This window comes from Mustela nivalis, assembly GCF_964662115.1.
Source record: "Mustela nivalis genome assembly, chromosome: 10".
In the NCBI taxonomy this organism is placed as follows: Eukaryota; Metazoa; Chordata; class Mammalia; order Carnivora; family Mustelidae; genus Mustela; species Mustela nivalis.
In genome coordinates, this window is record NC_139029.1 from 45,949,411 (window position 1) to 45,961,455 (window position 12,045).

At 44.9% G+C, this 12,045-nt stretch overlaps 1 protein-coding gene across 1 annotated transcript in view; it reads left to right on the forward strand.

Moving 5' to 3' along the window:
* The window catches only part of LOC309842853 (uncharacterized protein), a 231,726-nt gene extending 220,401 nt beyond the window's left edge, over nucleotides 1-11,325 (forward strand). Inside the window, exon 8 of the mRNA XM_082687735.1 lies at nucleotides 10,954-11,325. Coding sequence (XP_082543861.1) covers nucleotides 10,954-11,304 — 351 coding nt within the window. The 3' untranslated portion in view covers nucleotides 11,305-11,325. The remainder of the gene's footprint in view (nucleotides 1-10,953) is intronic.
* Nucleotides 11,326-12,045: the final 720 nt, after the last annotated feature.

The window sequence follows — 12,045 nt, forward strand, 5'->3', positions numbered from 1 at the left end:
TGAGAGAAGCTATAAACTGTCCTGAGCAGGCCAAACTCTCTAGAACTATTTATCTTCCTATTGTATACACAGCTCCTGCCAATGTGAGGTTCACTGGAGAATTTCCATCTCTGATGGGCTTACGAATGCAAAATGTTGATTGTAATGGAAAAAGTATTAGAGTTAGCATCAGGGTATCTGAGTTCTAGATCTGGTGCCACCATTTTCTGGCCTTGGGCAAATCACTTGGCCTCCATCTTTTTCTCCTCTCTCTCCTCAGTGGCAGAAGGGAAGTTCTATAAACCAAAGGTTGAGCACTTTAATTTAGCCCTTACCACAACCCTCTCCAGTACGTAATATTATTATGCACATTTTACAGAAGAGGAAACCCAGGATAAGAGTGGTCAAGGGGTTTGTCCAAAAATACACAACCATGAGAGGCGAGGTTGTGAAGCCAGGCAGCCAGACTCTAGAACCTGTGGTCTCAACCTCTACTGTGAGCAATGCTTCCACTTGCCCCCCTGCTTTCTTACAGACAGCTCTGAGGATCAAATGGGCCCATGGGTGTGCCGGGATATGCTTTAACTGTGGGATGCACTGCAGAGACGTGATAGTTTCTCACTTCCTGTAGTTTTGAAGGGCAGCATTAGCACAGAAGTCCTGAGCTTGGATGTTTTCAGAAAGGCAGATTTCAGCTCAAAGTGAAGACAGTTCTTCCACAGTGAGTGCTCCTAAGTGAGATGCGCTGTGTCTGAGGCAGGAAGCAAACCCCAGCAAAAGAAACACGTGCCCAGACAAGAAAGCAGTGGAGGGTTTCTTTCATCACCTGTGTTAACTGAAGGTCGTGGTACAGGGCTCTGCTAGGGTAGAAGTGGGGTACCTCTCTTCCTCTTTTCTTTTCATGTTAGATGCTCCCTAGCCACTGTTTCCCCTTCAGATTCTGTGAATTCTTGTGTTTCTGTGAGATTGCTGGAGCCCCACTTGACCTGAAGGTCCTTTGCCAACTTCATCACAGCCTCTGGGGCAGGGGTGGATATGCGGGAAAACATTTTTCCTGAACTCTGGCTCAGAGTCCTTCAACATCTGTGGAAAACAAGGGAGTTTACCACACAACCCTCTCACAATCAAGTACTCAATTAATGCTTGGCTCCCCAGAATGACCTTTCTCAAGAAAAATACCACTTAAAACTTTTTTTTTTTCTGCCTCTCTCCATCTTTCTGAGAGAGGAGTTCTGAGGCCAACCACTGAGAAAGAGCCTTTGGTTCCCCCCCTGAAAACTGTTGTTCTAATACCCTGGCCAAAGCATGTAGAATGGACCACTGAGCGTCCCCTGGCATGACCTCCACACTCCCTGGGTGGGGATAGAACAAGGACTGAGATGAAAAGCTAGCAAGAGAGCAATAGCTCCTTAATGGATTTCTCTGTCACAGCTTCACCCTCAGAGGACAGGAGAGCCATGTGTTCCCAGGAACAGCAGGAGATGGTATATGCATGAAAAGAAAGACAGGCAAATAGAGATGGAGAGAGAGACAGACAAGCGCTATGACACTATTAGGAATTTTACACCCCTTTGAGATCTGGAACCCTCTGATTCAAAGTGTGGTCCACAGACCACCAGTATCACCAACAGCTATGAGCTTGAGCTTGTCTGAAATGCAGAATCCCAGGCCATCCTGCAGACTGAATCAAATACTTTACCTCATCAAGTCCCTGAAGCAATTCTCAGGCAAATTAAAGCTTAAGAAGCACTGATCTAGGTAAGATTGCTTCACAACTCCTAGGTATGTTCCATGGAAGTCAAAATCTCTTCCCAAATTGTCCATTAATTACCAGCGAGCTCACTCTCTCAGGGGCACCCCTGGAACATCTGCTTCCCCTACATAGGACGGTATATGGCTGACTTTGCCCTCCTGTGCTCCTGTTTCAGTCTGCTTCACATCAGACCAGATGGAAGACTTAATTCCTTCTTCAGTTTATACCAAAAAACAACTCACACAGAGCATTTGTGTATATGTGTGTAGGAAATGTTCCCCAATTCGCTACATAGTGGGAATGGGACAAAACAACCACTGAAACCACTTTCTACTGAGTGATAGACCACAGAGCAGTGGGAGTTCTTCCCTGGCCCCTCTCCCCAGGTGTTTTCCAGTTCACCCGTGACTCTGGGTCACTGGTGCCTTTCCTCTCTTCTATCCCCATTTCTACCAGGAGCAAAACTCCCCTCACTTTTTCATACAGAGCAGGAATGACATCCCTTCTGTTGTTTTCACACTATGTTCTCAGGATCTTCCTTCTGTCCTCTATGTCGAAAAAAGACAATTCCTCACACCCATGTTCATAGCAGCACCATTTACAATGCCAAAGAGGCAGAAGCAGTCCAAGTAGTCATGGACAGATGAATGGATAAATAACATGTGGTACATACAATACAATAGGATGTTGTCCAGCCCATCAAAAGGAAAGATCTTCTGATGTATGCTACTGCATAGATGAACCTTGAGGATACTGTGCTAATGAAATAAGCCCATCAACAAAAGATAAATATGGTATGATCCCATTGATATGAATTATCCCAAGTAGTCTAATTCAAGGAGACAGATTAGAACAGTGGTTGTTAGGGGCTGGGGGAAGGGGGAAAGGGGGAGGAGTTGTTTAATGAGGGCTAGGTTTCAGTTGCAAGATTAAACAGTTCTAGAGCTGGGTGGACCACAATTAGAGCAGTGCCCAAATCCTCCCCGACCTGAATCCCAGGAGGTGCTGGTCTCCTAAAGGGATGTAGCTGAAGCCTTATAGGACAAGTGTTCACCTCATAGGAAAGGAAGATCTGGAGGGGAGTCTTGCCTCAGTCATTGCAGTATATAAAATGGCAGGAAACTCACTTCATGTTCTGGGTTCCCTCTGGAGTGTTTTTCACTTCCTCATGACCTTCCTACAGGAATCTACAGGAGTGAGTGGCTAGCAGCAACTGGCCCCACTCTGTACACTGTAACCCCACCCCTTAGCTGCATTTGACCAGACTGGGGAAAGGCCCCTGAGTCAAAGCTGTTTCAATCAGGGTCCCCTCTGGAGTAAAGGGGAATCTGAACAGAGAGAAGGATAAGGTCAATCTCTTCTATGGTTGGCATGATAACTTGTGGGCTTGGACGCTGTGGGAGGCTGCCACACACAAACCATTTGCACTGAGCAGCTGAGAAAGCCAGACTCAGAGAGGAAAGACAGAGGCAGCCCAACAGCCAAGTGGAGAAAAGGGGAGAGAAGGAGAAGCACCATGTCTCAGGTTCAGGGTAGCCCTCTTCTCCCCAGTTCCTATCATTCTTGGGGATTTTCCCCAAGGCTTGCTCATGAGCTTGGTTCCCTAAATCACCCTGTATCTGAAAATGAAATTTCTTTCTTTAGCTGAAGCCAGATCCATTTGGTTTCTGTTGCTTGCCACCAAAGCAATGTTGAAAAATTCCCATTCACCATTTTGAACCTGAGTTTACTTTGGCTGAAAAATCAAGAGAGTGATGCTAAGTCACTGAATTATTGCAAGAACAAAATGACTATTTTTTAAAATGCCATAAAAATGGAAAGGACTATTATATCAGAAGGGAGATAACATGGATGGAGCAAAATGGCTTAGACAGAAGTTTTGTTCTGATTTTTTGAAATATTGGTTTAAAAATAAGAAAAATAATGATAGGAGCTATTTGGGAATATATCCTAAAATATCCAACCGTTTTTCTAAGTATTTTATACATACTAATTCCTTTAATATTCATATCAACCTGGTTTTGCATGAGTTCTATTCTATTACCCCATTTTGCAGATGAGGAAACTTAGATACAAGAGAAGTTGAATAACTGGTCAAGATCACATAATACTTGATGGCAAAGTAATACTTCTGGCTTTTATACCTGTTTCTTCATCTGTAAAATGGCACAAATGATGGATACCCCAGAGTTGTGCTTAGAGAATTAACTAAAAATATCCTCACAATGTATATGACACACAGTAGTTGATTTGGTGAATCTCTTTCATTAGAAAACTCATCATAAATCTATTTCCTTACTGAAATGCAAGTGAAGAAAATAAAACATGCAACTATGAAGAGGTAACTTTTAAATAAATAAATAAAAGGCAATTCTGTTTACACAGCAAGAAATGGTCTCATAAAACTTATAAGCCCAAGTGGGGAGTAGGCTTGAAAAGATGTAGACTGGATGAATGGAACAGGGCATAAGGCAGCCTCAGACAAACATTTTTCAAGCCTTCTCTTTCTAAGGGGAATCAAGATACCCACATTCTACAGCCTTTTTTTAATCTCAACTTTGAGAATGGCATGTCTCAATTGGATATGAAGTGGGGGAAGACAAGGAAACTGAGAATGGCCACACAGTACTATTTCCTGGGGGTTCTTTGGGTATCATCTCTCATTACAGATGAAAAAATGGGAGCTCCAGGAGATAAAGAACACACCTCTAGTCCAAAAACCAGGAAGCTGAAGAGTCAGATTTCAAATCCAAGTCTCTCTGACCCCAAAGTTCTTGCTTTCCTCCTCCTCTTCTGAGGTATCTCACTGAACCAGATGTCTATTGCTGCTTACCAAATCACCCAAAGTCAATCATTTGAAGCAACAATAAGCATTTATTGTCTTATAGTTTCTGTGAGTCAAGAATTCAAGAACAGCTTAGCTGGATGGTTCTGGCCCAGGATTTGTTGGGAGCTACAGTCAAGATACCAGCTGAGGCTAGAGTTATCCACAGGTTCAACCAGGGCTGGAAGAGCCACTTCCAATTGCCAAGTAGGCAATCTGGTGCTGGTTGTAGAAAGCAAGGCCTTGGTTCCTCTCCTTATGGGCCTCTCCATTAGCTGGCTGAGTATCCTCACAGCATGGCGCCTGACTTCCTCCAAAAGAAGCCACCTAAGGGAAGGAGTGCCAGGGAAGCTATCCTAGCCTCTAAGGTCCCATAGAATCACTTCTGCCACATTTTTTCAATTAGACTGAGACAGACCTACATTCAAGGGAGAGAACTAGGCTCTGACATTTGAAGGGAGGAGAATTATGGACATGTGTTAAGACCACCACACTTAACACCTTGAGAACAAATTTGCGGCTCTGGTGTGAGTTGCCTAGCCTCTGTATAAAAGGAGTCAGAGGTTTCCAATATGTCTCAGGATAAAGATAAAAATCCTCAACGTGGCAGCAAGGTCATGCATGCCCTATATGCTGCATGCCCCCAGACTCAAACCAGGTCTTTCCCTTTGATGTTATACACCTGGGCTTCCATTCCCACTAAAATGCTATGTTTCCTCCTGCCTGAAGGCCTCTGCAGAGATATCCCTTCAGCCCTCCATGCCCTCCCTTACCTTCTGTTGCCTTGCCAATATTCACTCATCCTTCAGAGCGTGGTCAAAGATCACCTCTTCACCAAACCTGCCTCCACATCTTTGACCAGAGCAGGTCCAGTCAGAAGCTTTGATAAATCCTTGAATTTTTTAATAGTATCTTTGTATTTGTTATTATGTGTTAATGTGATCATTTGACCCATGTCTGCCTATCCCACTGATGTTCAATCTACACTGAGACTGTGTCTGATTTTTTATTCACAAATATAACCCCAGAGCTTTGCACTACCAAGGACATAATATATACTCAATCGCAAATGTGTTAATGGAATGAATGAACGAATGCCCAGTGATCTTCTTATAGCTGGAGATGTGCAAGCAGAAGTGGAACCACCTTTTTGTAAGCATGCTTTAAGGGAGGTTCTAGCATCAGACTGGGGTTGACTGCATGACTTTTAAGGTTCTCTTCCTTTAGGAGACTCTGAGATTTTGTGCGTTTATGATTCCACTCATGGGCCAGCAAACTCTGCCTCCATGGGTAACTTACCTGTGGCCCAAGTATTGGGTCTTCTAGTTCCCAGGACACACCCTCTCAAGGGGAAGCCTATCTGAGGCTCAGCTGGTGGCCTGACACACATCAAGCACAAGGAAGGCCTATACTGGAAATCTCAGGGAGTACCTTCCTAGGGCTTGAAGGAGGTTCTGGTGATTGGGCTCTCCGTAGCTCCTTTAAGAAGTTTTACAAGGTTAAGGTTTGCTCTAAAAATAAGCCCACAAGGCTTTTTAAAAAGCTTCTAAAACCATATGTCCACAACAGCCATTTTTTTTTTTGAAGGGCCAGTGAGCCTTTAAAAGCTTCAAAAACCACCACTTGGCCTGCCTCCCACAGTGGAGAAAGTTCAATAGGCACTGTGTTGAAAACCAGACCTGCTTTTAAGTCTTCCAGAATCTGCCCCTGAAACATTCAGCACCTATCAAAGGGGTTCAAGATGGAGATCAGTATGTGCATGGCTTGTTACCCTAGAGGCCAGCTTCTTCCACAGTAAACAACTGCCTCCAATAACCACAAAATGGCAATTAGCTGCCTATGGAGGGATTGTTTCAAGTCTTTCTTTCCTGTTTCCTCTCTGCTCCCATAGGTCTCTTCATACCATGGCCTGTTATGGACTGTTCTATTAAATGCACACACACATACCATGGTGTGCCCAAGAAAAAAGTCCACCTAGGTGGAGTGCCTACCAGGTGACGGGCAGCAAATGAGGAAGAGCATTTATTTGTTACATTTTTCTCTGCCTTTCTTTCTTCTTTTCCTCTCTCTCCCTCTCTGTCTCTTGCTTTCTCTTTTGTTTCTTTCCCTTTCATTTTTTCAATGAATATATACATGCCTATTATGTACCACATATTGATATCTATATTTCAGATGGAAAGGTGAGGGTTACAGAGTCATGGGGAGCAGTAGAATGGGTCTCTCAATGAATCAGAAGTGCATTCTCCCTAAAGACATGTTACCATCTATGGGGGACAGGAGAGGAGCACAGGGTATGAGGCGCCACACTCCTGGCCCCTTGAATCCTTCTAGCTTCAGGAAGGAATCCCTACTGACCCCTTTATATCACAAGGAAACTGAGAGCCCCAAGAGGCTGAGACAATTGCTCATGATCCCATGGACCTATCAGCCTTCATGAACATGTGTCTTGCTTCTTCCCTAACAGAAAGAACATAACCACCCATAAATAGCTACAGTGCAGTAAGACAGGGCTCGGGGAGAGTGCAGAGGAAAGAAAGACACCTTCCCACTAGAGGATCAGAGAGGATCTGGCTCCTTGGAGCTACGGGAAAGTGGATTCTCTCTTCTCCAGATCAAGTTCACTTCAGTCTCCTTCCTGTATAAGTGAAATGTGTCTCGTTTCTTCATAAACATGAAAGCACATATACAGATGTTCACCCAGCTTATGCTCAGACATCATCAGGGACATGGAGCTCACTACTTTTTAAGGCAAGACAGTTCTGGCCAATTCAGACTATTGCTGAAAGCCATTCTTTCTGTTGAGCCACGCTCATGGTTCCATATTCAGCGGTGTGGAACCACAACAAACTGGTCGACCCCATGACTGTAATGGCCCTTCACAGCCATGAAGAAACTTTGCACGTGTTCTCCAGATGCTTCCCTTCACTAAGCTAGACATCCCTGTTTCTTCATATTGGAATAAAGAAGCAGTGTGGTGAGTTAGGAAGTGCGTGGGTTCTAGCAGTAGACTACTAGGGTTTGAATCCCAGCCTCACCATTCACTGATTGTAAATCTTTGGGCAATTCTTCTCACAGAGCTTTGGTTTCTTTATCAGCAAAACAATAATATCTACCATAGAGGATTATTGAAGAGATACATTGCAATAATCCATGTGAAACTATTATCTGAATGCCTAGAACATAGAAAGCATGTAGAAAATGCTACCTAGTGCTGAGGGGCCCTTTCAAAATCTTGAGTAATGAGGTATTTCTTTCCTGTTTGGGGACAGAAAGGAATGAGTAGAGAGCTAATTTTGAAGGGTTGTGGCATTGAGACACTCAGAGGCCTGAGACAGTTGCTGACAAACTGAAATGTCTCAGGTGCATTCTGAATGATGACCTGGAGCAGAGATTCTCAAACTTTGGCATGTGCTAGAATCTTCTGGAGGGCTTATTAAAACAGAGTTCTGGGCCCACCCTCCAAAGTTTCTGATTCAGTGGATCTATCATTTGCATTTCTAAGAAGTCCCCAGGAGAGGCTAATGCTGCTGGTCCTGGTCCGGGGACCATTCTTTGAGAACTCCTGCCCTAGAGCTTAACCAGTGATTGGTTACCAAGTTAACCATGACTTTCGGAAACACTATGCACACACATGCTTGTCTTCTCTCAGTCAGTCCTCCCAAACAGTCCTCCAAGGCAACTAGTTAACCACCTCCTCTTCCAAAATAAGGAAACTAACACTGTGGGTTTGTAACTTGCCTTTTATCACACTGTCAGTAGCAAAGGTGGGTTTGAAATCCAAGTCTCATTGCCCCAAAGTCTGTGCTCTTAATCTCCATTTAGCAAACGAGTAGACTGAGGCACAGAGAAGCGAAGTCTTGCTTAGGTCACACGTGAAATAGGGAGTGAAATTAGTTTTCAAATCCAGATCCGTCTGACCCCACAGTCCATGGCCTTAACTCAAACTTCTGTGAGAAGCAGGGTATGCTTAAGGCTGTAGGCATTTCATAGTAGAGCCTGAGACCTCTTTCCTGTGCAGGAATTTTATTCTGTCCTTTCCTTTTTGCTTGGCTTCTCTAGATAATTGCCTCCTTTCTCCAGGCTCTTGATGGGGTAGATATGGTCTTCCTGGGGATTGAATGACCACAGAAGGAAAATAACTTAGAACAGGCTGTTCTTCATTCTTCCTCACTGGTATTTTTCCTTCAGAGCCTGGAAAGAAATGTGGCCTCTGCACACTTTAAATTGGGCCATCAATTATTTGAGTCCTGAATATGCAGAGCTCATTAGGGCTGTGTTGGCCACAGCAGAGCACCTGGGCTGACAGAAGTAAACTTACCTCCACTGTTTCAGGCAGCACTGCCCCCCCAGAGTGCTGCCTGGCGGGGCCTTGCCAGGCATTAATGTGACCAATTATTTCTGTCCTCAGTTACTAGGTCGTAAATCCTGCCTGGCACCGAGTCCCTGGTTTCCGGTAGAAGAAGGTTCGGCTTTAGGAACGACTCTACCTTCTGGCTGGAGAGTGGTGCGATGTTGTGGTTAGGACTCGTGGCCTTGAAACCCGTGTTGGAGGGACCTCATTATGGCCTATCAATAACCAGCTGTGTGTGACTGTCACGTGCCTGTTCTACTCAGCTGTAAAAGCCACCCAGTGCCTCCCAAGATTGTTCAAGGGAAACCGTGTTTAAGAAAAGAAGTCAGGCGTTTCTAAGAGACCTCTGAGGACATCTAGGTTTATCTAAAGTCCCTGGCAGGGTTGCCTAAACCAAAGGTGTGGAGTGAATCCCAGGCTTCTTCCTGCTCTGGGACCTTGGCACTTAATCTTACTTATCCAGAAAGGTCTTCCTTCAACCCTTTGCATACATGGCTGCTTCTCACTCTTCAGTTATCTCCCCAATGGTCACCTCTTCCAAGAAGCCTTCACCAGCAGCTGTCTAGAGACCCCCTCTTTGCTCTCGGCACCCCAGTTACTGTCTGAAACATCAGTCTCATCAGTAGGAAACACAATCTATACTTACCTTTTCCTTTCTGGTTGCAAGATCATTATCTAATGATTTCACGTGCTGCCAAGTCAAATCACCTTTTGCCATGTGCTGAATGAGAACCTGCGTGCCCCCTCCCTGAACTCCACTCCCCTAAGGTTGCAAAGCTCATTCTTTAAGAACTGTATCTTGTGACTGCTCATCTGGGCAAGTCAGGATTTTCCAAAATGAACAACCAAAAACAAGATGCAGAAGTCACTCGGGGCTGAGTGTGATACCTGATGTAAGATGTTTGTATTTGCAAACCCAGCTTTGCTGCTTTTATTCAAGGTCATTCCATGGTATAAATTTGATCTATTATTTTCCAAAAGGCAGGGAAGACAAAATGGCAAAAGACAATCCCTGCTTTGAAGGAACTCAAAGGGAAAGATACACAATGTTGCAGACAATCGCAGGGCCATTTGCCATAGAGGTAGTGAAAGAGCATAGAGGCTTGCCAGGTGCAGAAGGGCAGAAAAGCAGCATGAGGGAAGTCAGGACTGAGAAATAGGACAGCATGTTCAGGGACTTAAAAGTAGCCCAGGTCAGCCTGAACAGGAGTGGAAGAGAGTGAGAGGACCCACAAAGAGCCCCAGTGCTTCCCCATCCCCATGCTGATTTGGGGATTCTGGCTACGTGCGCCTATTGTCTGTCTTCTTGTCTGTAGTCCAGATCCCAGCTTCCATGTCCCCAGTACCAAGCACAGTGCCTTCCCAGAATCAACATTCTTATCAACAACCCAGTTATCATTTGTTGAATAACCTTTAAATAAAGGGTCAAGTTCTCAGGGTTCCCCAGCTTCCCCAGCTATCACCTTCTCCCCATTATTGAAGAAAATTCACTTGAGATTCTTCCTTTTCCCCTCTCCTTCCCTTTACAGAAGAAGATCAGAATTTTTTAAATACATTCTTATTTCAAAATGATTAAAAAAGTAGATGGGGGCTCAGTGAGGAGCTCTCTGGCCTGGGAAACGTGGGTACTGCCACCAAGCATTCAGGGAACACAAGTTAGAGGACAAGCCCTATCTCTTTTTCCAGCTGCTTGCTGTGGATAAATGACTTACAGTCTCTGAGCTTCATTTTACTCACCTGTGTAATAAGGATTCTCCCTTGAAGAGTGGGTAAACTCTGAGAGGACTCCAAGAGACAGGTGTCGTAAAAATGCGCTCCATGCAGACTTACCATAAGGAACTTGACATGCACAACCCCCCTTCAGCTTCCAGGCTTCCTCTCTCCTCTCACTGCCAGCTTCCACCCAGATATGCCCATGGAAGAAATGCACTGGCTCCAAAGACAATAACAAAATGGGATTCAGTGGGATGAAGCAAGGAGAGAAGAAGCCTTTCAAACTACAAGTGAGAAATCCCTGACTGCTTTTTCTTCCTCTTTACATTCCAGCTTCTATCAGCATCACCTATTGGAAAGAACAAGGTTCTGGAATCCTGGGAAATGAGCTCTGCTGAGAAGTCACTGTGTGACTTTGGGCAGATCACCGTACTCTCTGAACTCTGCTCTGCTCTCACTAAGGGGCTGGACCAGGAAGTCCCTAAAGAAGTGTGTTATGGGGACGCCTGGGTGGCTCAGTTGGTTAAGCAGCTGCCTTCGGCTCAGGTCATGATCCCAGCGTCCTGGGATCGAGTCCCACACCGGGCTCCTTGCTCAGCAGGGAGCCTGCTTCTCCCTCTGCCTCTGCCTGCCATTCTGCCTGCCTGTGCTCGCTCTCTCCCCCCACCTCTGATAAATAAATAAAATCTTTAAAAAAAAAAAAAAGAAGTGTGTTATGTAAGAGAGCACACTCTAGACAGGCAGACATGGCTTTGGATCTCAGATCCTGTGGCCTGCTAGCTGTATGAACCAGATGCCTCAGTTTCCCCATCTATAAGCAAGGTTATGAGATACAACCTAGCTAATGTGGTTATCCTGAGGCTTAAATGAAATGTGGTTATCCTGAGGCTTAAATGAAATGAATTACATAAGAGATTTAACAGTGTGCCTGGTTTATAGTATTTAAGAGAAGGACATTGTTATCTTATTAAAATTATCATCATCATTAGTATTGTTACTCTCAAACTCTTGGGATCTTAACTTGAAGGCAATCTCAGCGAGGGGTGTGTTTTGAATGGTCACCTTCTCCCAGGGGACCCACAGCATTACCCAGAAGAAAGGGTGTCCATCCCATCTGGCACACAACCTGAGCCTCAGAAGGACAACCATGCCCTCCTGCGTCCTTCCCCTGGAGTCTCGTGTTTTTCTCTGTGCCCTGCCCTGTCTGGCCCAGTTCTGAGAGCTGGAGCATCTGCACTTTGGGCCCACACTGGTCAGGCAGCCAGGAGGGAGAGGAAACCAGAATAAACATGTTTTGCAAGAGCAGGGCTAGTTTAAGTGAAAGCAATTCTAAATAAGGACAATACAAAGCCTTGGCTGCCTGTTGGCAGCTTCCTCAGCACAGGGGTTTGCCATGGAAAACCAAAGGTCAGACTGATAAGCTGG